The following is a 27,843-nucleotide window of genomic DNA, read 5'->3' as shown; positions in this document are numbered from 1 at the left end:
TTAAGCCACACTGTGAGGAAGTGAGATAGTCAAGTCAGCTTGACTCCAAAGCCCATGCCTTTCAGCCGTCTAACCTTGCCCTCCAGATCTGTCTTTCCGCTGCAGTGGCACGTGATAACCCATGAGTTAAACATGGGAAAGGGATCAGGCCCCGTTCAGATAGGCCCCTGTGAGCAGTCCCACATAACCTCTCCCAGCTTCTTGATTAGAGAACCTCAACTTCTCCAAACATAAAATGAACCACTCGATCATCTGTCTCGAAATAGCGATGTGGAGCAGGCTCCAAACCAGTGGGAAATGACATTCCAGCAGCTGAACCCAGCCACCTCCGCTTCCCTGACTCCTGGGCTGCCCGCGGGCTGGACACACCCGCTCTCGCCTCCTCTGCAGCCACGGGCCGCACGTCCACCTGGGGAAGCTCCCCAGCCTCCCCCCTCCACCCGGGAACCCCTCCTCAGGAGCCTCGTGCTGCCGGGACCCCCTCCCCTCTTTCCACTCCCTCAGCATCTCCTGCCACCTCCTCTGTCCCCCACCTGGTGACCCTCCCTGCTCCCCACCCTCCTCCCGCCAACCCGTATTCACCCCTCAGAGGGTAGCCCCTTGAACCACTGCTCTGGCTGCGCCATTTCCTCACCCCCGTTCAGTCCCTACACCGCGGTCCACATCCCTGCAGCCAGAGGGTCCTCTTCACGCATCCCACTACTGGTCCTCACCTCCCGGGAGCAGGTGCACAGTTAAAACCTCCCCGCCTTCTCTCCCACCTCCCTCGCCGGTCTCTCTACCCAGCTTCCCCCTTGCAGACCACCCCGGGCTGGCTGGCCTGTCCGTCTGTTCTCTCCTCTTGCCTCATTCCAAATCTTCTCTTCCAGCGGCTCCTTTCCCTGACCCCTCTTCCCCCTCCTCCAGCAGGCTTTGTCGGTCACGCCCGCCAGCTGTCTTGGAGTCTGTTTCTCCCCATCGGTCATGGCCACGGTCAAGTCCACCCATCCCACCCCTCCATCCATCTTCCTGCCAGCCTATTGCCCGCAGCAAGCACATTGGACGGGTCCCTCTGCTGCTCTTCTTAGGAAAAGCTGAAGCCCTTAGCTTGGTCTGCAGGTCCGGCTGGTTCTGGAGCCTCCCCCGTCAGACTGGCCACCTGCCCTTCCTTGGGGAAGGCCTACACTTTCCCAGCCCCTCTGCCTGGAACCTAGGAACCCCACACGTCACCCACTGGGAGGGAGAGCTTTCAGACCCCCAGAGTAGGGAGTGGACCACAGTTGTCTGTTCAATGGTTATTGCAGTGTGGCTGCGGAATGTCTGTGTCTGGGCCAGGTGGTGATGGGAGGGGCCCTGCTGTTCCCAGTTGCGCACAGCACCGCGCCCGCACACAGTAAGCGCCCTATACACGCTTTGGGTGGCTGGGAACAGGGGTGGGCAGAAGGGCTCTGCATCACAGGACTATGTTCATGTGACCTCTGGGTAAACACCGTGAGGGAAAAGTCAATATAAATGACTCCATTAAAGTTTAAAACTTTGATATAACACAGGAAAAAAGAGAAAAATATGTGGCAGAGGTTGCTGTTTTTAATTTACAAAGAATCCTTTCATATCAAAAAGAAAAAGCCAAACATTTAAGTAGGAAAATAAGGACGTGCATGGCCAGTTTACTAGAGAAATAGCCTATTAACCTATGAAAAAATATTCAACCTCACTTGCAATCAAAGAAATTCAGATTAAAAGAACATTTTATTATTATCTATCATGTTGGCAAATAATAGTGTAACATGGGCTAATATTTTCCTGGTAGCTTTTAATTTGATACTTAATAGAACTCTTGTGGGTGGGTCTTGTGTTATGAATTAGGAAATTAAGGTTCAGAGAAGTTATTTGCCCAAGGCCAAGTAGCCCGTGAGCACCGGAGCAAACATGTCCTGGTGCCCGGTAATCAGCCAAGGCTTGGTGGGCAAGTTGGTTCAGCTGGAGGGCAATCTGGTGATATAAGTGTGTATGCTCTGACCCTGTAATTTTACTTCTCAAGTTTATCCTAGGGGAAGGGGAAAAAAACGTAAATGTGTAGAGATCTACCTGGTAGGATTTTTATCACAGCATTGTTTACAGTAGCAAAAATTTGATAATAATTTAAGTATCTAGCAATGGGGAGATTGTTTAAATGAATTATGCACATTTACAGGAAAGAAGTTCAGTGCTGCTGTTGGCAGTGATAATGGTCAGACATATCTAGCTATGTGGAGTGAGAGTGAGGGAGTATCATTTAGTCAGAAAGGAGATGAGAAACACAATAGTATCTTATCAAATTTAGAACAAACGGGACGTTGTACATAGAGAACAGTCTGGAAGTGGATAGACCAATGTCATCAGTGGATATTTTCTTAAATGCAGTTAGAAAGTGTCTGTTCTAGTAGTTCCTACAGCGTGCACATAGTTCACCTGTTCATGAAGAAATGGAGCATTCCTAGCCTGTGTAAAGCATGAGCCATAGAGAAAGGGGCACCTGCTGACCTGGGAGAACAGCCCCCGGGGATGCTCATCCTGGCTTCGTGTTGCGGGGCAGGGGGTGTTGCGGTGACACCGCCTCTTCTCCCTTCCAGGTGCTGCTGAGCCAAGTGCACCGGCTGAGAGCCCTGGACCTGCTGGGAAGATTTCTGGACCTGGGTCCCTGGGCGGTGAGCCTGGTGCGTGCTTTCTGTGTCCGCAGTGGGGGGCACGAGACTCCACGTCACCGTCTGACGAATCAAGGGACCTTAGCCATGCGGCCGGGGATGACTGTGGGGGTGGCCATTAAGCCCGCAAGGCCCCCATGGACCTCACTCTTTGCACCTTCATTGTCACATTGTTGGGGGGCCCTTTCCCGTCTGCTGTTAGGCTTCACCTTTGCAGGACAGAAAGTGTCCTTTAGGGACACTCTAGGGAGGAGCTCACCCCTGCCAGGCCAGGAAGCTGGCAGCCTCTGGGCTGAGTCCCCGGCCACACGCGGCGTGTGTTCTCCTGGGAGAAGCCTGCGAAGCCTCACTTGCCGTCCTTTCACTGTGGTTTTAGGCACAACTCTGAAACACTTTTCTATCATTCTATTCACAGGAGAGTAGAAACGGCCGTTCAAAACACTGACAAAAATAGAGTCAAAAGTGATCCATTTTTTCAACACATAAATCACCAGGGAAAGAGATCAAGAGGGACCTAGAGATAAAAGGGGATTCAGGAGACCCACCACCAGGCGCAGGGTCTGGACCTTATAGGGCTCTATTTGCAAATGAAAGTTTGAAAGTTAAAATTTGAAAAATTAATATTCATGAAACAATTAGAAATTTTACATGAACTGAATATTTTATGTTATTAAAGAATAATTGTTGAGACTTCCCTGGCAGTCGAGTGGTTAAGACTCCTTGCTTCCAATGCAGGGGGCGCAGGTTCGATCCCTGGTCAGGGGGCTAAGATCCCACATGCGGTGCAGCGCAGCCAAAAAAAAAAGAATAATTGTAATTGTTCATTTTTTTAGGTGTGGTAATGGTATGTGGTCATGTTTTCATAAAAGAGACCTTATTTTTTAGAGATAAACACTAAGTGTTTACAAATGACACAATGTGATACCTAAGACGTGCTTCAGAACATTCAGGAAAGGACGGTGGGTAGGGCCAGCCAGGACGCCGCGCCCTTTCGGTTGATGGCGTTGAAGCCAAGTGATGGGCACATGGGAGTTCAGCATATTATTTTATCTCCATTGATGTATATTTAAGTTTTTTCATTGTATATTGTCAACCAAGAGTAATAATTGATAGTTCAACATGAAGGAGAAGAAGGAAAACCTAAAAATTAGGAAGAATGCACGAGCAGTCCTTGCTAGCCCTCTTACACTCCCAGGTGCCAGCAGAGAGGCCGTATGTAGCTCACCAAAGGTAGACTCAAGTGGAGGCCTGGCGTGTCTCTTACCTTGTGAGCTGCGTGAGCTCATGCAGCCCAAGCAGGCAGGCCTGGGTCGCTTCTTGGAGAAGGACTGGAGGTGAGGGAGGCACGACCCTTCCCCGTGCAGCTCCGTTAGTGCTGAGGACGCTATGCGCTGTGCTCCCTCCGGCACGGGGCTGACGTGCTCTCTCTCGCAGGCCTTGTCTGTGGGTATTTTCCCCTACGTGCTGAAGCTGCTCCAGAGCTCAGCCAGGGAGCTGCGGCCTCTCCTTGTCTTCATCTGGGCCAAGATCCTCGCCGTGGACAGTGTGAGTAATGTCTGTCCCCCCCCCCCCAACAGGAGAGCTGCTGAGAATAGGGCGGGGGGCCCGGCCCCACTGTCCATTCTCCCTCCTCCCGGCCTCACGCCTTCCATGGCCTCCCTCCCTCCCAGGAAAGGCTGTGCTTCCCCTGGGCCCAGTCCTGGTGTGTCACGCTGGCCCTCGGCTCACCTGTTGTCTCTTGTGCGCTGCCCCCTCCTCACTCACAACCACCCCTCCAGCCAGTGAATGACCCTGCCCGCTTCCTTCTTGATGCTCTGCCCTGCCTCGCCCCATGAGTCTCCTGTCTCCAGCCAGTGCTTTCCCTCCCCAACCCCGACCCTGGGAACAGTCCCGTGGAGACCCAGGCTGTCACCTGTAAGGCTCAGGCCGTGGCACTAGCAGTCACTTCTCAGCCATGACAGCCCAGCCCACGTCTCCCGCTCTGCTCCCAGTAGGCACCTCCCCACCCCTGTCCTCATGCCTGTGGGTCTGCAGTCACATGTCCACTGCTCGAAGTCCTAGGCAAGGCCCTGTACTCAGAACTGTGCTGAAGGCCATAGGTGTCGCAGAGCTCAGCCGTCCCTGCCCTCGACACTGTCCACTGGGGACAAAACCCTCTGCTTTGAGGCCGGAATCCGCACACAGGCCTGGCACGAGGGTGACTCTTCAAAAAGTGGAGAAATCTTGTGGGCAGGGCTGCATTTGTGTGCCTCAGTGTAAAGGAGATTATAATGTTAACCCACGTGGCAGGGGGCCACCGAGGCCGCTGCTGCAGGAATTCACGCCCAGAGGGAAGGGTGAGGGTGGTCGGAAGGTGGGGGCTGCTGGACAGGAAGGGCCAGGGTAGGGGACGCACAGGTATCAGGAGGGCCAGGCGGGTGTGGAGAACAAACGGTTCTCAAGTTTGAACCTGTGTGGGGCGTGGGCCGGCTGTGTCAGTGACAGAGGGGCGCCGAGCGGGGAGGCGTGGTGAGGGGAGCGCTCAGGGGACCACTGGTAATGGTGCCTCATGGCCTAGGAGATGGAGACTAGGGCCCTCGTCTACCCGATGACGATGGCAGGGAAGTCCTCGAGGGGAAATGTGACACGAAGGCCCAGCGGGCTGAGGGCTGAGCTTCGGGGTCCGCTCTTCGGGGGGCAGAGAAAGGAGGGTGGAAGGAGGTTGTCAGAGAGGGGAGGGCTGGGAAGTCTGATTACAGAACATGAAGAAGGAGGCTCCAGAACAAGGGAGAGCGCTGGTAGCGGGACAGAGACCCTCAAAGAGGCTGCCGCACTCGGCAGTCAGGCTTCAGAAGTGCGTGGGGGGTGGGGCAGAAATGGGGGCTCTGGGGAGGAAGGACGGGGTGCGGCCCTCAGCTTGCTTGAGGGGTTTGTAAGTGGGGAGACGAGTCGGCATCAGTGGTTGGGTTTGCTTGCTTGTTTTGAAGGAATGGTGACTGAAATTGTCTCTAGTTGGGAGAAAAGAATCAGCAGAGAAACTACCATACATCTAATCGGACTTTGACCCGCCCGCTCTGTACATGTGCGTGTGCACACGTGTGTGTATCTGGGTGACGCCCCGTGGCAGGGGCTCTTGTGTGAAGATTCTTAGTTCTTGCATCAACTCCATGCTCTAAGTGTGGTTTTGTAGATTATTTGCAGATAAGAAAATGCTAATTTAAGGAGCTGCCCAGGAGCCCATAGCAAACCTGTAACAATTTGTTGTGAGCTGAGTGGAGCCCTTTCCACCCACAGGAAAGGGGGATCAGCAGAGCCACAGAGAAGGAGGGCAGGAAGCAAGGGCGTCACCATGCAAAGGGGGAGACCATTCTCTGCTCTGCAAGGGGTGAAAGGAGAGAGTGGGGGACCTCAGCTCAGAGTGTCAGCCCCTCCTTCCTGTCCAGGACCCCTGCGCCATTGAGATAGCCCTGCAGGCCGCCCGCTACCTGGGGCTCTTTTCAGCTCACACACCCCCAGGGCTCCCACTCCCTAGCACCGGTGGGCCTGGAGATGACAAATGCGTCAGGCAGATCCGGCCACCTGGTCCTGTCCCTACGGCCTTTGTGCATCAGTCCTGCACGCTGCCACCCGAAACCACTCACGTGACTCTTTTTGCTCCAGGCCCGTAAGAGCCATGCCTGCCCACTCAATGAGTCTCTGACCTGGCTCCGCACGGATCCAGGTCCTCCTCTCTTATCTGGGCTCTGCACGGCTGCTGAGACCACTTCCCCACGCCATGGCGGCTGGAGCTTTGCTGTGAGGGGGCTAAAAACGGGTAACGGTTGCATGAGACTGTCAGTGTCACGGGGGCATCCCCAAAGAAGGTGTCATAGCCTGTGTGCCTCTAGGGAGAAGGCTGTCTTTCATTACGTTGTGTTGGGTTGGGGTTGGTGTCTGGAGTCATCTCGTGGAGCAGCCTTGTTGGTCTCCTGGTTCTGAGAGATGGCCTGTCGGCTCCCGGGGCATTTCTATACAGACAGTCATGTGGACTCTCTCCCAGCCCTGCGGTTTCGCTCATTTTCCTGGTCTAGCAATACTGACTGGGAGGCTGCGATCAATACACCCTTGCATGTTCCTGATTTTAATGCTCGTCTTGATGCTGGGAACAGCCTCCATCCTCCTCAGTGCATCCAAGTCTGACCTTGACCTCAGTTCAACCTTGGCCCTTTTTGGACCCAGTGCCCTGCTGTGTCCAGTGAATGTCCATTGCTTGTCTGCTCTGGAATGATGGCCAGAATATTCTATATTTCAACAAAAGATTTATCTTTCTACCCATTGAACTAACTTTGGATAAACAGTGACTTTAAAAGACTGTCCAAAACCCTAGATTTGAGAGTTTGAAAAACTGAATTTAGGTCCTGTTGCCCTCAATTTCTTAAGCCAGCTATTTTTACTTCCCACAGCCATCATCTGCCTCTCTGTAAAGTTGTGGTAATAACGCTTCCTGCAGCATGGTTACAGAGATCAGAACTACGGTGTATAAAGCGGTTTTGGAAATTTTAGAGTGAAGGGAGTAGCAGTAAAACCTCATTTCTACCCAGCCCGTCTCTGCTACACTAAAGCCTTCTGTTGCTGATCTGAAAGCCTGGTCTTGTGGCTCAGGAAACTGTACCTTTCGGTCATTTCTACTTTGCCCTTTGTCAAATTTAATTGAAAAGCCAAGCTACATAAACAAGAGGGCTTTTCTGGGGAAGTTATTTCAGAACCTTCCTTGCTTCTCTCCTACTTCAATACCTTTGTCATCTGTATCACACATTTAGAAATTCACTGGCACTGCTCTTGGTACCTGGCCATTAAGGACCATGTGCAAAGGTTCTGGATGCATAAAATGGAGAGACTACCATGACGCGAAACCCAGTGAAGGGGAGGGACAGAAAAAATTTCCCCTAAGAGATGAGGGGTGGCAATCAGCCACCCAAGCCTGCTCCCCGGGGCCACCAGTGCTACAGAACACCTTCAGCTAACTGTGATTCTTGTACTCTTCAGAATTTTTAGTAGCTTTTAGTACCTGAAAATAGAGAATGTCTTCATATTTAGTCTTCGGAGTGGCTATTTCTGCTTTAATTGTTTTTCTTTACATGAAAGTAGATGACCCTTCAGAACTGCGCTTTGCTGCTGAATTCTCATGGAATTTGCAGTTGATCATTGTAATCTGGTTTGAAACTGCCTCTCGGTCACATTTGTCTCCAGGGGTCTGTTTATCTCTGGAGCCCAATATGGGAGAGCTCGTCGACAGCACAGATGCTGCAGTGCTTCTCCATTACACCTGCTCTAAGGCCATCTCAGGGCCTGCGTTCACTGTGTGCTCGATGCTGGAGGACTTACGCATTTAATAACACTTGAGGAGCTGTGCCTGGGCCCAGCTGGAAATGTCCTAGCCTGCAATGTTCTTGTAAATTCAGGCGCTGGGACCATCCTCTGAATTAGCTCCTTAACCAGCTTGTAGCACCTGTTTATTTAAGGGCAATCATCCCACTGAGAGACATTTTTTAGTATTTCCGATTGAGACTGAGCATCGTTTACTTCATCCTTCCTTTTCATGATCACCCTGGCCTGAGTTTCCAAGAGATTAAAGTTCTGTGTGTTTCTGAGGAGTTGTTCCTCCCCTCGCCTCCTGGCATCTGGCCTCCGCTACTCACATGGTGTGTGCCTCCCGCAAAGCTCAGAGCTCCCGGAGTGAGTCCTCGATGTGGCCACCATGAGAGTCAGAAGGCATGTTGTTTGTGACGGGGACACCCACCTTGGGATGAAGGAACCTGCACAGAGGCACAGACGAGGCGAGGCATCCCAGCACTCCAACGCGCTCAGCTGTCCCCGGGCTGGGGAGCTTCCCACCCTCAGGGCACTTCCCCAAGGGTTAAGAAGGTGTGGGCCCCACTCAGGCTGTACTCCCAGCTAAGGGATGAGTCTTGGGCCCCCTGTCATCCCACAAGCATATGTTGAGCACACACTATGTGTCATTATGTGAGGGGCTCCTAAAGGATTCAGATTACCTGAATTTTTTTTTTTTTTTGAGCTCAAACGTCCATTTATTTCAAAGCAGTAATAATTTAAAATTATAAAAACCTTTCCACCGTCGAACACGTAGAGGGTGAGGTCGGATACAAACAGGAAGGGAGTCAGACGGCCGGCCCTGGAGAGGCCTGGCTCCCTCCGCAGCCGGGAGGGGCGGGTCCTCCAAGCCTCTGCCGCGGCAGGCCCGGTGGCACCACAGTCCGTGGACGTGAGGGGTGCAGGGGGCCGCGGAGCCCGCAGTCCCAGCCCACGGCCCAGTGCTCGCCCTGGGGGCCGGCCGGGATGCTCAGGAGCTGCTGGCCGGGTTCTCATTACCGGGCGAGCTGAAGGAGGAGGACGAGGAGGAAGAGAAGCTCACCCCCGCCAGGCCCGGGGGTGGGGGGCTGGTCGGTGGACGTGTTCTGTCCTGTGAGGCTTTTTTGGCAGACGGGGCAGCTGTCGTGCTGCTCCAGCCAGGGCACGATGCAGCCGTCATGGAAGAGGTGCTTTCAGGGCAGCTGCCGCAGGCACTCACCCAACCCGTAGTCGTCCTTGCGCACGGGGCACTCCAGCCCGGAGCCTACGTGCTCCTCGGTCACGGGGGCGGTGGGGAGGGCCTGGATTTTCTTTTTGTCTGCGGGCGGGGGGCCCGTGTTTTCAAACTGATTGAGGTGCAGGAATTACCTCAGCCTTAGAGAAGGTAGGCTCAGTCTGGGGAGAAGCAAGGAGGGGAACTCCAGAAAGAGCTACAGGCTCAGAAGGATCATGTGCCGTTTGACTGAAGGGGCAGTGTGCACTGTGGGGGCACTGATGTGCAGAGAAGGCGTGCCTCGGGACAAGGAAATCTAATAACAGCACATTAGGAAAGCCCTTTCCTGTTGTCTCAGTGCCCGGATAATCTCCAAGAAATCTGGTCCCAGAGGATCTCTTCTCAAATCACCCATACACCATGTTACTCTACACTTACTGCTACCAAGCAAAAATTACCAGACATGTGAAGAAAGAGGAAAATATGATCCATAATGAGGAGAAAAAGAAAATGAGTCCACCGAAACTTACTCTGAACTCTCACAGATGTTAGAATTAGCAGACAAGGACATTAAAACGGTCATTAGAAGTCTGTTCCACATAAAAAAGGTCCACTGAGACATGGAAGACATTAAAAGGACCCAACTCAAACTTCTAGAAATGAAAACTATGATACATGACATGAAAAGTATACTAGATGGGATTAACAACCGATTAAACGTTGCCCAAGAAAAATTAGTGAACTTAAAGACATAGTAATAAAAACTCTCCAAAACGAAGCACAGTGAGAAAAGAAACTTTTATAAAACTAAAGGAACATCTTTGAGTTGTGGGACAACTGCAAGTGACCAAATATATGTGTACTGGGGGCCCCTAACGGGGGATGGCAGAAAAAATATTTGAAGAAATAATGGCTAAGACATTTTCAGATTTGATGAAAACTATAAACCCACAGATCCAGGAAGTTCAACAAATCCCAAACACAAGAAACGTGAAGAAAACTACACCAGGGCACCTGATAATCAAATTGCTTAAAAAACAACAAGTTAAAAAACTCAGAAGCAGACAATAAGAAAAGGAACAAAGAAGCAAAGATAAGGATGACAGCAGATCACTTGTCAGAAACAGTGACCAGAGGAAGACGGTGGGGCTGCATCTTTAAAGTCCTGGAAGAAAAACCATCAACGTAGAATTCTGTACCCAGTGAAAATATCTCTAAAAAATGGAGACAAAATAAGGACTTTTTAAGACATATAAAACTGAAAGAATTCATCACTCGTAGATCCACAGTATAAGCAATGTTAGAGAAAACCCTTTGGGCGAAGGAAAATAATACCCGGAGGAAACATGCATGTGCACAATATGGTGAAAAGCACCAGGAAAGAATGCTCCACGGATAAATGTATGGGGTTTATTTTCCTTGTTATTTAAATCTCTTTAAAAGATAATTGACTGTTTAAACAAAAAGTAATAACAGTGTACTATGGAGTCTATAGCATATGTAAAAGCAAAATGTATGCTAACAGTAACAAAAAGGTTGGGAAGAGAGAAATTGAGGAAATACTATTGTTAGGTTATCTTCACTTCATTGAAGTGATATAATATCACCTGAAGGTGAACTGTGATAAAATGTAGTCCATAAACCTTAAAGTTATCACTAAAAAATTTTTTTAACTATAGCCAATTAGCTAACAAAGGAGATAACATGAAATCATAAATATATACAAGCAACACAAAAGAAAGAAGAAAAGGAGGGAAAGGGAACAAAGAATAGATGAGATAAATACCACAAACATAATAAGACAATAGATTTAAGCGTAACCATATCAATAATCACAATGTAGATAGTCTAAATACCCAATTAAAAAGCAGAGAGCGTCAGATTGGATTTAAAAGAAAAAAAAAAAAGAACAAATTATATGAGCCTGAAAGAAATGCACTTTCAGTGTAAAGACACAAATAGATTAAAAGTAAAAACATATCATGCTACCACTAAGCAAAAGAAGGCAGCAATGCCCCTGTTAATATATCAAAGTAGGTTTCAGGGCAGAGAATATTACCAGAGACACAGAGGTGTTTCCTAACACTAAAGGAGCCCACCCATCATGAGAATAGAACAGTCTAAATGTTTATTCACCTAATAACAGTATTTCAAAACACATAAAATGAAAACTGTTGGAACTGCAGGGGGAAATAGGTAATCCATAATTACACCTGGAGAATCCAGCACTCTCTTCTCAGTAAATGACAGAACGAGTAGACGGGGAACCAGGGAGGTTCTCTCAGACACTTGAACAGCACCATCCACCTGCTGGACGAAGCTCCACACAACTGTAAACCACATGTTCTTTCCAAGTGCCAGGGACGTACACCAAGATGGACCTCATCCTGCATCGTAGAACAAACCACAACACATTTAAAAGAACTGGAATCTTACACAGTGTATTCTACAACCACAGTGGAATCAAATGCAAAATCAGAAGAGGTAATAGGAAAATCAACAAACACTTGGAAACTAAACTGCATACTTTTAAATAAATGATTAAAATATTTTAATTATAAAAGTTTAATAAATAATATAAATATATTGTATAAAATAAAACATAATAATGTATAAATGTTACATAAATAAATGTATAAGCAGCATAAATATGTAAAATCATATTTATTTATAATTATAAGTATGTATAAAATAAGTAAGTGGGACTACATCAAACTAAAATCTTCTGCATAACAAAGAAAACAGTCAACAAAATGAAAAAACAACCTTCAGAATGGAAGAAAATATTTACAAACATCTATCTGATATGGGGTTAATATCCAAAATATACTACAATAAGGAACTCTTGCCACTCAAAAAGAAAAAACCTGATTAAAAAATGGTCAAAGGACCTGAATAGACATTTTTCCAAAGAAGACATACAGCTGGCCAAAGTGCACATGAAAAAGTGCTCAACATCACTAGTCATCAGGGAAATGCAAATCAAAACCACAATGAGGTATCACCTCATTGCCTGTCAGAATGACTGTTGTCAAAAAGACAAGAGATAAGTTCTGGCAAGGGTGTGGAGAAAATAAGGGTGTGGAACCCTTGTGCACTTTTGGTATGAATGTAAATTGGTGCCACCACTATGGAAAATAGCATGGAAGTTCTCAAAAATTTAAAAATGGAACTACCATACAATCCAGCAATCTCACTAATGGGTGTATATCCAAAGGAAATGAAGTCGGTAGTATCTCAAAGAGATATCTGCACACCCAAGTTCGTTGTAGCATTATTCACAATAGCCAAGATGTGGAAACAACCTAAGTGTCCATCATCAGATGAATGAATAAAGAAAATGTCACACACAAACACACACACAGTGGAATATTATTTAGCCATAAAAAGGAGGGGGAGATCCTGCCATTCACGACAACGTGGTTGAACCTGGAGGACATTGTGCTAAGTGAAATAAGCCAGACAAGAGAAAGACAAATGTTGTATGATCTCATTCATTTGTGGAATCTTAAAAAAGTCAACTCATAGAAACAGAGAGTAGAATGGTGTTTGTCAGGGGCTGGGGAGTGGGGGAAATGAGAAGATATTGGTCAAAGAGGACAAACTTCCAGCTATAAGATAAATAAGTTCTGGGGATCTAATGTACAGCATGGTGACTAATTAACAATACTGTATTGTATACTTGAAAGTTGATAAGAGAGTAGATTTTAAGTGCTCTTCTCACTCCAAGAAAAAAAAAGGTAACTATGTGAGGTGATGGATGTATTAACTTGATTGTGCTAATCATTTCACAATACATACTTTAACCATGACATTTTACACCTTAAATATATACATTTTTGTTAATTATACCTCAGTAAATCTGGGAGAATATTTATGTATATTTTATAATGTAATTGATATTTATATACTTTAGTATAATTTGTATATAATTATGAATATTTATAATCATATAAACATTTATATTAATAAGTAAAATAATAAAATAAAACTTTTTAAAATAATTTTTTTCAAAAAGGAGGTCTCAAGGGAAGTAAAAAGTACCTTAAACTGAATAAAAAGGAATATACAACGTTTCAAAACCTGTGGGACACAGCTGAGCAGTGTTGAGAGGGAAACTTCTAGAACTAAATGCATACAATAGAAAAGAAGAAAGACAACATTTAGGCAAAAACACAAGGTACAAAGTGATACATAGCCAGGAAAAATATGGGTTATCTTCAGTAATCATATTAATTACATAAAGATCAAATATCTACCTTTCTTGGTCCTGTGCAGATATGACTTTAGACAGATTTAATCTTTCTTCTGATATTTTTCGCATACTGTTTTAGGCAGACACAGGGAATAATACACAATTCTGTGTCATAAAAATTATTCCAGAATCTTTCAAGGGAAAAACTTCTCGTGAACATAATTTTTTTAAATGATAAATATGGAAGATTATAATTATTTATAGTCCTGTAAAGGTAATAAAGAAAGGTTTCAGGGACTTCCCTGGTGGCATAGTGGTTAAGACTCTGCACTCCCAATGCAGGGAGCCTGGGTTCGATCCCTGGTCAGGGAACTAGTTCCCGCAAGCATGCTGCAACTAAGGAGCCCATGTGCCACAACTAAGGAGCCCGCCTGCCGCAACTAAGACCCGGTGCAACCAAATAAATAAATAAATAAATAAATGTTAATTCCCCTTATTAAAAAAGAAGAAGAAGAAGAAAGGTTTCAAATCACTGACCTCAGCTTCAACCTGAAGATGTTAGTAAAAGAAAAGCAGATTAAACCCAAAGTAGGTAGGAGAAAGGAAATAATAAAGATCACAGTGGAGATCAATGCAAAAGAGAACAGAAAAGCAGTAGAGAAAATCCACTCAACCGAAGGCTGGTTCTTTGAGCAGATCAATAACTGCTCAGACTGATAAGGAAACAGAAGACACAAAACCCCAAATCAGGAATGAGAGAAGTGGCATCACTGAAGGTTCTGGAGACACTGAAGGGATAGTGAGGGAATTTATGGACAACTTGATGTCCAAGCTTTTGATAACTTTGATGAAATTAATTCTTTGAATGACACAAGCTGCTCACTTAAGAAGATAGATAATCTGAATAGCACTTTATCTATTTTAAAAATTGTATTTGTGGTTAAAAACTTTCCTGCAAAGAAAGCTCCAGGTCCAGACGGCTTCACTGTTGAATTCTGCCCAAATGTTAATGAAGAAATATACGGATGGCAAACAAGCATCTTCCCATATCATCCTATGATACTTGCTTTGCCCTGATACCAAAAACCAGACAAGAAAACTACAGACCAGTGTCCTTGGTGAAGATAGATGCAAAAATTGTAAACCAAAATTTAGCAAATCAAATTCAACAATATATAAAAAGGAAAGTACATCATGACCTTGAAGGACTTATTTCAGGAATGTAAAGTTTTTAAAGATTGAAAAACCAATGTAATTTATCATATTAGCAGAAGAAAACCCGTATTATTATCTCAAAAGACAGAAAGAAAGCATTTGACAAAAACTAAAATCTATTCCTGATTTTAAATAACACCTCTCAGAAAACCAATAAGGGAACTTCATCAGCATGAAGAATAGCATCTACAAAAAATGCTACAGCCAACATCACACTTAGTGGTGAAAGTCTGAACACTAAGATCAGGAACAAAACCAGGGCATCTGCCCTCATCTCTTCTCTTCAAAGTTTTGCTGGAAGTTCTAGGTAGTTCAATGAGGCAAGAAAAAAAACATCGAGTTTGGATAGAAAGATGTATAACTGTCTTTATTTTCAAACAGCACAATTCTCTGTGTAGAAAATCTGACTGTATCTACAAACAAACAAACAAATACTAGAACTAATAAGTGACCTTAGTAACATTGCAAATTATAAGATCAATACCCAAAAATGAGTCTTATTTAATACACTGTTAACCAATTTATACAAACTGTTAAGAACATTTACAATGGTATCAAAAATATGAAATACTTAGGGATAAATTCTGGCAAAGATATGCAAGACATACGCTGAAAACTACAAACTATTGCTAAGAGAAATTAGAGAAAATCTAATAAATGGAGAGATATTCCATTATCATGGGTCCTGATCTTAAAATCCATATGGAAAAGCAAAGGACCTAGAATAGCCAAAACAACTTGAAAAAAAAAAATTTAAAGGACAACTACTACCTGATTTCAAGACTTATCATAAATCTACAGCAATTAAGACTGTAGAAGTGGCATCAAAATGGGCAAAATATCAATGGAACAGAATAGAAAGTCAAGAAATAGACTCACACATATACAGATGACTAATTTTTGAAGTTACAAAGACAGTTCAATTCAGTGGAGATAGAGATAGTCTTTTCAACATGTGGTGCTGGGGCCATTGGACATCCATCTGCAAAAAGTGAACTGCAATCTACACCATGTACCATGACAAAAATTAACTCAAAATGGGAAAATATTTGTGAATCATTAATTTGATTAAAAACTTGTAGTGAGAATATGTAAAGCACTCTCAAAACTCTATATGAAAAGAAACACACAAACCAAAAAAATGGGCAAAAGCTTTGAACATACACTTCATTAAAGAAGTATGATGGCAGATAAGCACATGAAAAGGTGATGAACATCATTCATCACCAGAGAAATGCAAAGTTAAAACCACAGTCAGATACCACCACATACCTATCAGAATGTCTGAAATGAAAAAGACTGATAGTATCAAGTGTGGGCTGGGATTTGGAGGAACTGAAACTCTCATAAATTGTGTTCGGAATGCAAATGGCACAACCACCCTGGGAGGTTTCTTCACAGTTTCTTATAAAGATTAACATACATACTCAACCATCGAATCCAGTCATCTTACTCATAGATAGTCACCCAAGAGAAATGAAAGCATATGTCCAGACAGAAACTTCTACATGAATGTTTATAGCAGCTTTATTTGTAACAGCCAAAAACTGGACATAGCCTGAATGTCCATCAACAGGTGGATGAATAAGCAAATGGTGATTTATCCATACAATGGAATACTACTCAGCAGTAAAAAAGGGTAAACTAATCCCCAAATAATTATGCTGTGTAAAAGAAGGATACATGTTGTATTATTCCATTTAAACAAAATTCTAGAAAATGCAAACTATAGCCACAGAAAGCAGATTAGTGGAATAGGAGGAAGGATTCCAAAGGGCATAAGGAAACTTTTCAGGAGATAACTTAATTACCTTGATTGTGGGCATGGCTTCACAGGTGTAAACATACATCCAATATTGTCAAATTATATAGTTTAAATATGTGCAGGTTTTTGTATATCACTTATACCTGAATAGAGCTGTTAAAAAATTCAAATTGTAGAATAATCCACAAAAAAACTGTAATTGTCCTATCTAGATTTTCAATTCAAGAAAGACCACAAAATGTGGGGAAAATTGTTCCAGATTAAGACTAATGTTGCATGACAACTAAGGGCAGGTTCTGACTGGATCCTGGATCAAAAACCAAAGGCTAGGGCTTCCCTGTTGGCGCAGCAGTTAAGAATCTGCCTGCCAATGCAGGGGACACGGGTTCCAGCCCTGGTCTGGGAAGATCCCACATGCCGCGGAGCAACTAAGCCCGTGTGCCACAACTACTGAGCCTGCGCGTCTGGAGCCTGTGCTCCGCAACAAGAGAGGCCGTGATAGTGAGAGGCCTGCGCACCGTGATGAAGAGTGGCCCCCGCTTGCCACAACTAGAGAAAGCCCTCCTACAGAAACGAAGACCCAACACAGCCAAAAATAAATAAATAAATAAATAGATTAAAAAGTGAAAAAAAAAAAAAAAACCCAAAGGCTATGAAGGACATTATTTGAACAATTGGGAGAAATTTGAATAAGGACTGAATATCAGATAATAATATTGTATCAATGTTAAATTTCTTGAGTGTGATCATGGTTTTGTGGTTATGTAAGATAATGTCCTTTTTCTTAAGAAAATTTCCAGGCAAAATGTCATGCTATCTGCAACTTTCAAAAAGTGCAGAAAAATACAGGGGAAAGGAAAGGGAGAAGCAAATGTAGCAGAATATTTTTTATTAACTGTCCTTCAGGTCGTGTGATGGAATCAGCTGTCAAAAGCAACATTACACGTAGATGAGAGAGTCCAGAGAATGTGGCAAAATCTACCCTACTCTAGGAGGATGGCGGTGGTTGTCTTTTAATAAATTCCTTAAGTTGTTTGTTATCATTTGTTTTTCTGCTAATTAACAAGATTAAGAGAGGGGAGGGACTTCCCTGGTGGCTCAGTGGTTAAGAATCCACCTGCCAATGCAGGGGACACGGGTTCGAGCCCTGGTCCAGGAAGATCCCACGTGCCACAGAGCAACTAAGCCCGTGCGCCACAACTACTGAGCCTGCACTCTAGAGCCCACGAGCCACAACTACTGAGCCTGTGTGCCGCAACTACTGAAGCCCACACCCTAGAGCCCGTGCTCCACAACGAGAGAAGCCACCGCAGTGAGAAGCCCGCGCACCGCAATGAAGAGTAGCCCCCGCTCGCCGCAACCAGAGAAAGCCCACGAGCAGCAACGAAGACCCAACGCAGACAAAAATAAAATAAATAAATACATTTATAAAGAAAAGAGAGGGGAGACAGTTAAAGATTTCTGTAAGCTAGGTTCCAGTTAATAGAGGTTTTCTCATAGACACAGCTAATATGTGATTCAGGCAGACCTTCCCTAGTTACAGCTAATAAAGTTTTATTTATAGTGCCACCAGGGGATTCCAAGGGCACAGTATCACTGAATTTGGAAAAACATTGTGTGTCGGTATAGAGGAAGTACATCCAGATTTGGGGACACAAAGAGCTTCACTGTGTGTGCCAGCTATCCCAGTCCCAAGAAGGAACACGTTGTGTGAGTGAAAAGCAGATCAGAGATTAGTGGAGTTTTATTTCTGTAGCTCCCCCCCTCCTCCCCACATCTGTGCTAGTTCTCCTTCTCAGTCTCAAAACTTCTGCTGTTTTCTCTGCGTAGTGATTTTATCCCAGCTCACTGACTCTGACGTTCACAGCCTCTCTTCCTGCACCTGTATCCCCCCTTTTTCCCACCCCCCCGCTCCCAGCTCGCAGTTGAAAAAGTGAGCAGGGTTAACTTCCTCTCCCATCCAAATATGATTCACGTCACCCAAATTGGAGTGTGATCAGGTGGGCCAGAGGATCTGCCATACAGAACCTGCTTTCTTTTTTTTTTAATTAATTCGTTTATTTATTTATTTTGGGCTGTGTTGGGTCTTTGTTGCTGCACGCGGGCTTTCTCTAGTTGTGGCGAGCGGGGGCTACTCTTCGTTGCGGTGCGCAGGCTTCTCATCGCGGTAGCTTCTCTTGTTGCGGAGCACAGGCTCTAGGCACGTGAGCTTCAGTAGTTGTGGCACGTGGGCTCAGTAGTTGTGGCTCGCTGGCTCTAGAGCACAGGCTCAATAGTTGCGGCACACGGGCTTAGTTGCTCCACGGCACATGGGATCTTCCCAGACCAGGGCTGGAACCCGTGTCCCCTGCATTGGCAGGCGGATTCTTAACCACTGCGCCACCAGGGAAGCCCCTGGAACTTGCTTTCTTAATGGTCCAATCACGGAAGGCAGGGCAGCCTGCGGGGCTGGTCCTATGACAACCCGGGGCAAACATACCTCCTGTGCTGGGAGTTTGTGTCCTGAATGCCTTGTTCTTACAGTTTTTATTTTAATAAGATATATTTTTTAATCATAATTTTATATTTACAGAAAACGTAAGACGATAGTAAATAGAGTTCCCATATGTCCCACACCCAGTTTCCCCTGTTGTCAGTACCTTACATTAACATGGTACAGCTTGGTAAGAAAGTGGCGGCCTCCTGTAGGGCCCACGCCAATGAGCAGTCGCCAGAGCCGCCACTGCCAGTATCCCTGTCTCCATAGTGAGCCATAGCTGCCCCCTGCCTCCCAGGGGACCCTCCAACACTAGCAGGAAGGAAGGAAGGGATCATCTACAATCCCCTACCATGGATTCTCTGGGACAACGAAAATGTCCCTTATTTGTAAAGAAGCCTTGGAATTTCCAGGAAAAGATGGAAAACATGGATCAGAGAAGGATGAGCAACTCTCCCAAGTTCACTCTGCTGACTGGTGATCAAATCTGGGTAAGAATTCCCATCTTCATTCAAAACTCAGAGCCCTTCTATATGCCATACCACAGCGGGGCATATGCAGTCCATTCATCAAAGAAATTCCCATTTTTTGATTATTCACCTTTGATTATTCCACTGCAACTTCCTTTCTAATGACTAACAGTTTAAAAGGAGGACCAAAACTCTACTTTTCACTGAAATTCTGTATTTTTAGATAAGCCCAAGGACTTGGGATTCAGTGTGAAAAAGAAATAAAAGAAGTTGCTCCATTAAAAAAACAACAACAGCAGCAGCAAAACATGGTACATTTTTTACAACTAAGGAGTCGACGTTGATACATTGTCATTAACTAAAGTCTACACTATTCAGGTTTCCTCAGTTTTAACCTCATGCCCTCCTGCTGCTCCAGGACCTCTCTCGTACCCCACATAACATGCAGTCATCCCATCTCCTCCGCCTGCTCGTGACCGGACGGTCTCTCAGACTTTCCTGGTTTGAATGACCCCGACGGTTTAGAGGAGGCCTGGGCAGGGATGTGCAGACTGTCCCTCTGCTGGTTTGTCTGATGTTTTTCTCGTTGTTAGTCTGGGCTTGTGGGTTTGGGGGAGGGAGAACACAGAGGAAAAGTGCCCTTCTCATCATATCCCATCAGGGTCCGTGCTCTCAACATGACTCCTCACTGTGGCTGCGCTCTTGGTCACCTGGTTGAGGTGTCCCTTGGTCACCTGGCTGAGGTGTGTCTGTCAGGTGACACTGCTGGGAAGTTCCTCTTTCTCCCCTTTCCATCCTGTTCTCTTTGGGGTGCCATCACTGTGATGCGCTGAGATTTTTTTTTTTTTTTTGCATGACCTGCTTTATGTCTGCTGTTGACCACTGTTCCTTTATTCACCTTCATGATCTATTTAAAAACTGAATCGTATTTTTTTAAAATAAATTTATTTATTTATTTGTTTTTATTTATTTTTGGCTGCATTGGGTCTTCGTTGCTGTGCGCGGGCTTTCTCTAGTTTTAGCGAGCGGGGACTACTCTTCCTTGTGGTGACTTCTCTCGTTGCGGAGCACGGGCTGTAGGCGCACGGGCTTCAGTAGTTGTGGCACATGAGCTCAGTAGTTGTGGCTTGCAGGCTCTAGGGTGCAGGCTCACTAGTTGTGGCACACGGGCTTAGTTGCTCCACGGCATGTGGGATCTTCCCGGACCAGGGCTGGAACCCGCGTCGCCAGCATTGGCACGCAGATTCTTAACCACTGTGCCACCAGAGAAGTCCCATGAATCTCATTCTTTTAATTTCTTTTTTTTATCATTGACTGAGTCTGATTTTATAAGGCTTAGTATTGGAATTGTTTTGTTTTGCATTTCTGGGACTTTCTAACATTCCTTCTTTCAGTTTGCCCCCTATTGAGCCAACTGTCCTGCTGTCCCATCTTGCAACTACCTACAAATGGACAAAGGGACTGATTCGCTGTCACCACGAACTGTCTTGTCAGTCACGGTGTTGAGTGGCAGCCAGGCCTGGCTTCCTGTGAAACTCCCGCGCAAATTCTGGCTTGCTGTGGGCACTTCCCACCTCCTCATTTTAATGTAAATAATTTAATTGCATTGATGGTCCATTTAATTTCTAAACTATAGGTTATAGAACACAAAACAAAATCACAGCGTTAGAGAACACAGTTTGCAAAGACCCACGTTCACCCAGAAGCTGTAGTCAGCAAGGCTGTGCTGTGTGAGTGATTCCGGGTGTCGTTTTTATTTTTTGGTAAAATAGAACTGTTGTGCAGAATGGCCTCTTCTTAGCCGTCATTCTGGTCAAATGAGGTGGCTGCTTTTCAGAAGCGCTGGGAGTGGGTTTTACTCTGGCGAGAGGTTCAGATCCACCCTCCTGGGGTCCCTGGAGAACTGTGGGCCAGCAAAGCAGAGACCCCGCCCTGCCACGTCCAGACAGGTCTGCCTGTCCCAACACTGCTTTAGCCTCCAGGACCACCCACCTGGGAGGAGGCCAGGCCCTGCTAGGCGTGCACATTGATGATGATGACGACGGGCCAGGTTGCAGCTGGGTATGTATGTGTCTGTCTGTCTGTCTGGCAGGAGGGAGGGAGGGAGGGAGGGAGGCAGTTGTTCAAATGCCTGTTGTTGCCAAGAGTGAAGTGAAAAGCTGAAGGAGGACGCAGGAGGCTTTCACCTGCCCTCCCCACGCAGGCCACTCGACCCCGCACAGGCAGATTGGACTGGGTGCTGCCAGGGAGGTGACAGATCACCCTTTTGCAGGATGAATGGGTGCAGTGACTCAGGCTGCAGGGGACTTCCCGGTGCATCAGTCCATCGCTGAGGGCAATCCAGAGGCTAAAGGGCCGCGTGATTAATTGTCAGGCTGTGCTGACTCACTAGCTCTGCAGTGCTGATTCCAGTTGGGGTTGGGAGAGGTGGGCAGGGGCTAGTCAGCCAGAGACCATAGCCCACATGACCAGGTCTCGGAAGTTTTATAAAAGGGCAACCACAGTTTGGATGTGTGGAGAATAAATAAGAAACTAGTAAAGAGATTACATATAGCAGTGGAGGAGATTTTTTTTAAAACTTCCATCTAATTTAATATTTATTTTCATTTTGTACCCAGATGTCACATTTTCTACATTAAGATATGATCATACTGACTCCACCACCCCTTACAGGGACAGGGGATGGACAAAAGCTTCTCAATCTATACCTTTCTGTAGCATTTTGATTTTTGAGCCTTTAAATACATTTACAAATTTTGTTCTGTTTTGGCTGCACCAAGCAGCTTGTGGTATCTTAGTTTCCTGACCAGGGATTGAACCCGGGCCCACGGCAGTGAAAGCGCCAAGTCCTAATCTCTGGGTCACCAGGGAAGTCCCTGCATTTACAAATTTTAGAACACATACAGAAAAGTAGACGGAAGGCATAAAAGCATTCATGTATACCAGTGATTTTCCCACTGATATCAGTTATTTCAACAGTCACGGTGTCTCTTCATTCTGAAGTTTACCTTCAACACAAGAGCATCTGACGAGAATATTTAAAGTAATAAACCATTTGTTGGAAAATGAAAACCTGTATGTATTTAACTATCTTGCTACACTTGGCAAGTGGGAAGGCCGTTGTGCCGAGGCTTTGAGGCGTGCAGAGGGACGTGCGTCTTTAACTGCCTGTGACTGTGCTTTTGGGTTTGTGAAGGACGGTGAGCTCTTGTGAGCAGTGAGCAGAATCCCTGCTCTGGGATTATTTTCTCAGGCACTACTAGTTTTATGGCCTCGTGCCGTTGTTAAAACTCTGGATGTATAAACAGTTCAACGTAGTCCTACATCTGTCTCCAGACGATTCTAATGTTCTGGTAGCAGTGGGTCAAGGTGCACGCCGGTGCCGCTGTCTCTTGTGTGAGCCCGGCTTACCTCTGCGGCATCCTTTCCTCATCCCGAGGACTGAACTCTGTGACCCGAGGACAGGAAACAGGACCCTCCCTCTGTGTGATTTTCTCCATATTCACATCACAACATGAGTGACTGCGTCCACTGGCGACACTGCTCAGGACTGTCCTGCCGATTGCGCCTCATTTGATGCGTCATGCCTGGTGGTCTGTTGGTCTGTGCTCAGTTTGTGTCTTCCTGCTCCCCAGGAAACAGACTTTATAGTCTGCATTAAGGAGAATGAAGGTGGGATCTCCCCCACAGCGTCCTTTGCCAGAATATTCCAAGGGGGAGCACCTGCCCTCCCCCGGTGAACTTACCCTTGCAGAAGCCAGGGTCTCTGGTCGGGCTCGTCCTGGTCTCTGCTCCCTCCTGAGATCTGCTTACAAACTTCATCTTCAGCTGCTGCCACAAGGAACTATGTGCTTGCTTCCCCTTCTGCTTTTCTTCTCTTCCTTGCCTGCCTCCCTTTTCCCCATGTTAAAAATATAATTCCATGAAATCCCTGAGACAGAAGCATCAGAGCTGTTGGGTGTGCAGTGGGGGAGGGGCTTGCTTAGGAAAAACCATTTCATAGTCGTGCTCTTCCTCGCCTCTACCCTCTTTCTACCCTGGCCTTAATATGTCAAATCTGTAGCTTGATCTGGGGGAAAACAGACACAAGAGGGGACCCTTGGAAAGCGGCTGTGTGGAGGAGTCTGGGCTGCCAGAGCCCTGCGTCTCTCTGGGAGCTTTCCACTGGCCTGTGCGTGCACCGCATCTGTGGCCTGCATTTCTGGGCCTTTGTAGTTTCAAGGACTGTTTTCTCTTCCTTATAAGGAGGCACTTGGCCAAGTCAAGAGGGCAAGCAGGTGGCTGGTGGCCTGTGTCCCAGCATCCTCAGAAGTCAGAGCCCTGCAGGTCCCTGGCTCCCCGGCCGCGGACAGGGCTGGGATGGCTGATGGGGTGATTCTAAACCAGTTCATAAAGGACACCTGCTGAGACCTGAGAGTGAGGATGGACAGGACCAGAGAACATTATTGTGGTTCCCATCTGCATGGCAGCCTCGTCCAGACAGAGGTCTTTCAACATGGACAAGATAATTGCCGTTTCCGATACTGAAGACGTATTAAAATTATAGCTTCACATACTCCCACAGGTGCCTCAGCTTCCGAATTAGCAGGATATGACTTAGTGACACTTCGTTACTCTATGATGAGACGTGTGCTATGAGCTTCGCTGTAAATGTGTGGGCCTGGATTTGACTTGTGGAATCTCTGGTTTCAAAACAAAGGACATTGGCTTTATTCTCAGATGCAGCGCCTAAGCCCTGTCCCTGGACGCGGGCACTGCACTGCAGGCGCCAACTGAGTGCTCCCTCCCAGCCCCTTCTGGACGAGTCTCTGCGGATGGCATCAAGCTGATGCCTTTTAGTCCATTTGTCAAAACCTTCATTCAAAGTGAGGAGGCATCCCTTATGGGAGCGACTTGAAAGCCACATGCTTTGTTGGCTTTCCTGGCTCTTGGGGATTATTATCCTGCTAACCTGAGGCCCTGGTGCCCCTGCTTCCTGACCACCCCCTCCATCTCGCTCAATTCCCACTTAAACAGCTGAGTCCAGTCGCCACCTTAGTAGTTTATTGATGTGAGGAAGAAACACGTCATTATCAGAGCACCCTGAGAAGTGGACCAGCGTGGGAGAGGGGGTCAGGGCTCCGGGCTGCAGTAAACAGCAGGTTCCGTCTGCAAAACCGCCCTGCCCCTGAGAGAGCTTCACACAGGGCGTGCCCCTGAGCCAGCGGTGCCCTGCAGAGGTAGAGATGTATTGCAGTGCGTAACTTTCTCCTTTTATTCTCAGAAACTCAGATCTTAAAATTCCGGTTCTCTCTTCTTGAATGGCCTTTTTCCCCTAGAGTGGAGCATGCTGAGAGCTGATGGAATTCAATGTCTCCCTGTGGACACGTTACCCTAAATCACTAAGCAGTTTTTCTGGGTATTGATCCAGGGCACGTCCCAGCTTGAAAGGCGCAAGGAGAGGCGCGTGGGCCCCGGGCTGACGCGGGAGGGAGGATGTGTGCAGAAGCTGCAGGACGCAGACGGTCTCCAAAGGAGCCATCCAGCAGCCAGGGCACCCCCATTCGGCAGGTACCCAGAAGGTGCTTTCGAGAACGCCTTGGAGCTGCTACACTTCTGAGAGTGTGTGAGATGCCAGCCCTTTTCCCACAGCCAAGGAAAAATGTGTCTCGACACAGCCGTCGGAATTATTTTTTCAGATGAAAATTGGACTTGAGAGGAGAAAATGATTAAGGCATAAAATATTCATTGCACATTCGTTTGTTCACACATCCCAAGAAGAAAACGAAGCCCCTTCCTGGAATTGCACTCACTGTTTCTCCTGTGTCTCTCTCCCCAGTCGTGCCAAGCTGACCTGGTGAAGGACAACGGCCACAAGTACTTCCTCTCGGTCTTGGCAGATCCGTACATGCCAGTAAGGACCAGCTCTGGTGACACGTCTCCCGGGGACTCTGGGGAAGGTTGCTCCACGCAGAGGGGCCCGCGGGGTAGTGGAAGGGGGTCCGCTTTCACCCCAGCTCTGCCTCACTCAGACGGTGCCCTTTGCTTCCCAGCATATTATTTCAGTAGCTGCTTCCCTGAGTAAAGAGTTACAGTGAAACTTGATACACAGGCTGGTTTTTTGTTTACGAGAGTCCATTTTCCGAGCACATCTTTGCAGTGAAGTAGAATCCACTCTGCCTCACACCCTGTCAGCCAAGTTAGATCAATGAGTACTTGTACATCCATAGTATGGCAGTTCCTTTGCCCAGTGCAGGTTCTGGACATGACAGGAGGCTGTTGCACCTTCTCAATCAGGAAGGAAAGCCGGCGGGGGAAAGAAGAGATTGAAATTTTAAATTTTAAATATATTTTATTGTATTAAGTTGTTTAAAAATTAGTAATCCATAAATAGCATATAGAATAACTTCCTATAAGTGTTTTTTAAATTAATTTCTATGTTCCCTACCTCTAGCTCCTAGCATAGTAAAAAGAACAAAATAGACACCCTAAATAATTACTTAATACAACTTATTTTTATCAGAATGTTTAATTAAGTCTAACAGCTTATTCACACAGTCTTAGGTGGCTTTGGTTGTGTAAAGGAACTTTTGTGTGTAAATTCACCCTCTAGTTGGTTTTCTGAACTAAATGACAATAATAAAAAAACAAACACATTTTTCAAAATACAGAAAACGTCAAAAACAGGATTGTTATGAAAGGTAAGTAGAACTTGTGTGTTTTAACTGAAGTGTGGTTTTTAAACATTATCATAGGCAGTTAAAGTTTAGACTTTATACAGATGTTGGAAATAATCACTTCCCTGTTCTTCAGGGTAAGATACAAATCAAACAAATAAGACATCTAAGCTGATAAAATGCAGTAAAATGGTGAGCGAAGCCGGCACAAGTGGGCCCCACTTCAGCTACAAACACATTGAAGTTTTGAGGACATAGATCTGAAAGAAAGGAAAGGAAATCCCCAAATGCCAAAAACTGATGTCAGAGGAGGGGCACGGTGGGACTCACAGGCAGACCTCACAGTGACCCTGGCGCTCCACGCGCGTGCAGCCCCGAGTCTGCATGGAGGACACGGGCCTGTGGGGCGAGCCGCCCACTCACCAGACAAGGACGAGAAGAGCTGGTCCTGTCTGTCCACGTCTGGGCGGAAAGTCAGGAAAGGCCTCCGTGAGAAACAGAAACCCCCCGTTGCAGGGGGAGCCGCCAGCTAAGAGAGGAACGTGAAATCTCCAGAGCCTGCCTGGAAGTGGCAAAGGCTAAACCTTTCTGCAGGGACACCTACGAAGCCAGGGTACTGAGACTCGTGCCAGGAGCGCTGGCCTGCTCCTAACCCACGTTCAAGGGACATAAGCAGAGCTGGCACGTAAGAGGGTTGGCTCCCCAAGAATTGAAACTAATAGGATTCTCTGAAAAAGACTGACAATCAATACAAATAAGTATGTTTAAAATTACTGAATAAACAATTTGTTTTAATTACATCCAAAAATAAACTCTTATGTTGTTTCCTCAGAAGTACTTTTGTGACTATTATAAAAGAACAATGTATTCTATCCTTTTTACTCCTCCTCAAAAAATGACCAACTAGAGTCTTTTAATAAATAGGCAGATTTGGGGGGGGAAAAAGAACCTGTAATGGAAGACAGTCACTGTCATTAAAAGCTCAGTAGACGAATTAAACAGCAGAATTGACACAACGGGTAAAGGAATCCGTGGAGAAATCACGTGAGATGAAGTAAAGCGGAGATGTGACGGAGGGGCTGAGAGGGCTTGCTGCATCCAACACAGGCCAGAGGGAGATGGTGGGGGCAGGTGAGGGGGCGGGGGGGACACACGATCCAACTGGTCTAGCGGAGAATTTTCCAGATTTGAAGAAGAAATGAGTTTTCAGGTTTATAAAGCACAATTAGTCTTGAGAAGGTTAAATAAAAACAAATCCACACAAAGACTTATCATAATGAAAGTAGAGAATGTCAAAGGCAAGAGGAAAAATCTTGCAAGTAACCAGGACAAAAAGGAAGATTGTTGCAAAAATGTGGACAGCAGTCACCAGAGTAACGGGTGGAAGACTTGAGGAGAGGCCCTCACAGCACAGGGGGAGCCGTCACCCCGGGACCCTGTGCCTGCCCCGGTGTCAGTCAGGGAGAGGGCGAAGCCAGCACATCTCAGGACCGACGGCTTCCCGTGCGCTGACCCCACCCAGGCAGCCAGGAGGACCGCACTTCAGGAGGAGATGGAGCCCAGGGAACAGTAGGATGCAGGAAGCATCGGAAAGCAGACATCTGCAAACTTGTCATGTATCTAAATCAGCATCGGCTGTAAGAATAAGTAAAAACGGTCACTCACGTGAGGGGCTGACACGTGAGGAAGAGTATCGGGAATGCAAGGGAGACACAGGGAATGACTAACTTTAGTCATTCTCTAAAGAATGACTAGGTACCACTAATAGTTAACGTAACACTGATCTCTGAGTCAGTAGAGGCACAGAGGAGAGGAGAAAATGAGAATCGATCCGTCCACTAGAAGACCACGAGGAAGGGATG

General features: G+C 46.3%; 1 protein-coding gene and 1 pseudogene across 2 annotated transcripts in view; one reads left to right on the top strand and one right to left on the bottom strand.

Moving 5' to 3' along the window:
- RPTOR (regulatory associated protein of MTOR complex 1) overlaps window positions 1-27,843 on the top strand; it is a 338,586-nt gene that overhangs the window by 260,498 nt on the left and 50,245 nt on the right. For both annotated transcript variants that reach the window (XM_061174664.1, XM_061174663.1), the window contains exons 12-14: window positions 2,592-2,675; window positions 4,098-4,208; window positions 25,144-25,218. In XM_061174664.1, the coding sequence (XP_061030647.1) occupies window positions 2,592-2,675; window positions 4,098-4,208; window positions 25,144-25,218 (270 nt within the window). The remainder of the gene's footprint in view (window positions 1-2,591; window positions 2,676-4,097; window positions 4,209-25,143; window positions 25,219-27,843) is intronic.
- On the bottom strand, window positions 8,983-9,355 carry LOC133080389 (E3 ubiquitin-protein ligase RNF126-like; annotated as a pseudogene).

The sequence above is a fragment of the Eubalaena glacialis genome, chromosome 19, assembly GCF_028564815.1.
Source record: "Eubalaena glacialis isolate mEubGla1 chromosome 19, mEubGla1.1.hap2.+ XY, whole genome shotgun sequence".
In the NCBI taxonomy this organism is placed as follows: Eukaryota; Metazoa; Chordata; class Mammalia; order Artiodactyla; family Balaenidae; genus Eubalaena; species Eubalaena glacialis.
Note: the sequence above shows the minus strand (reverse complement) of the source record. Positions and strands in the feature narration are given on the sequence as shown.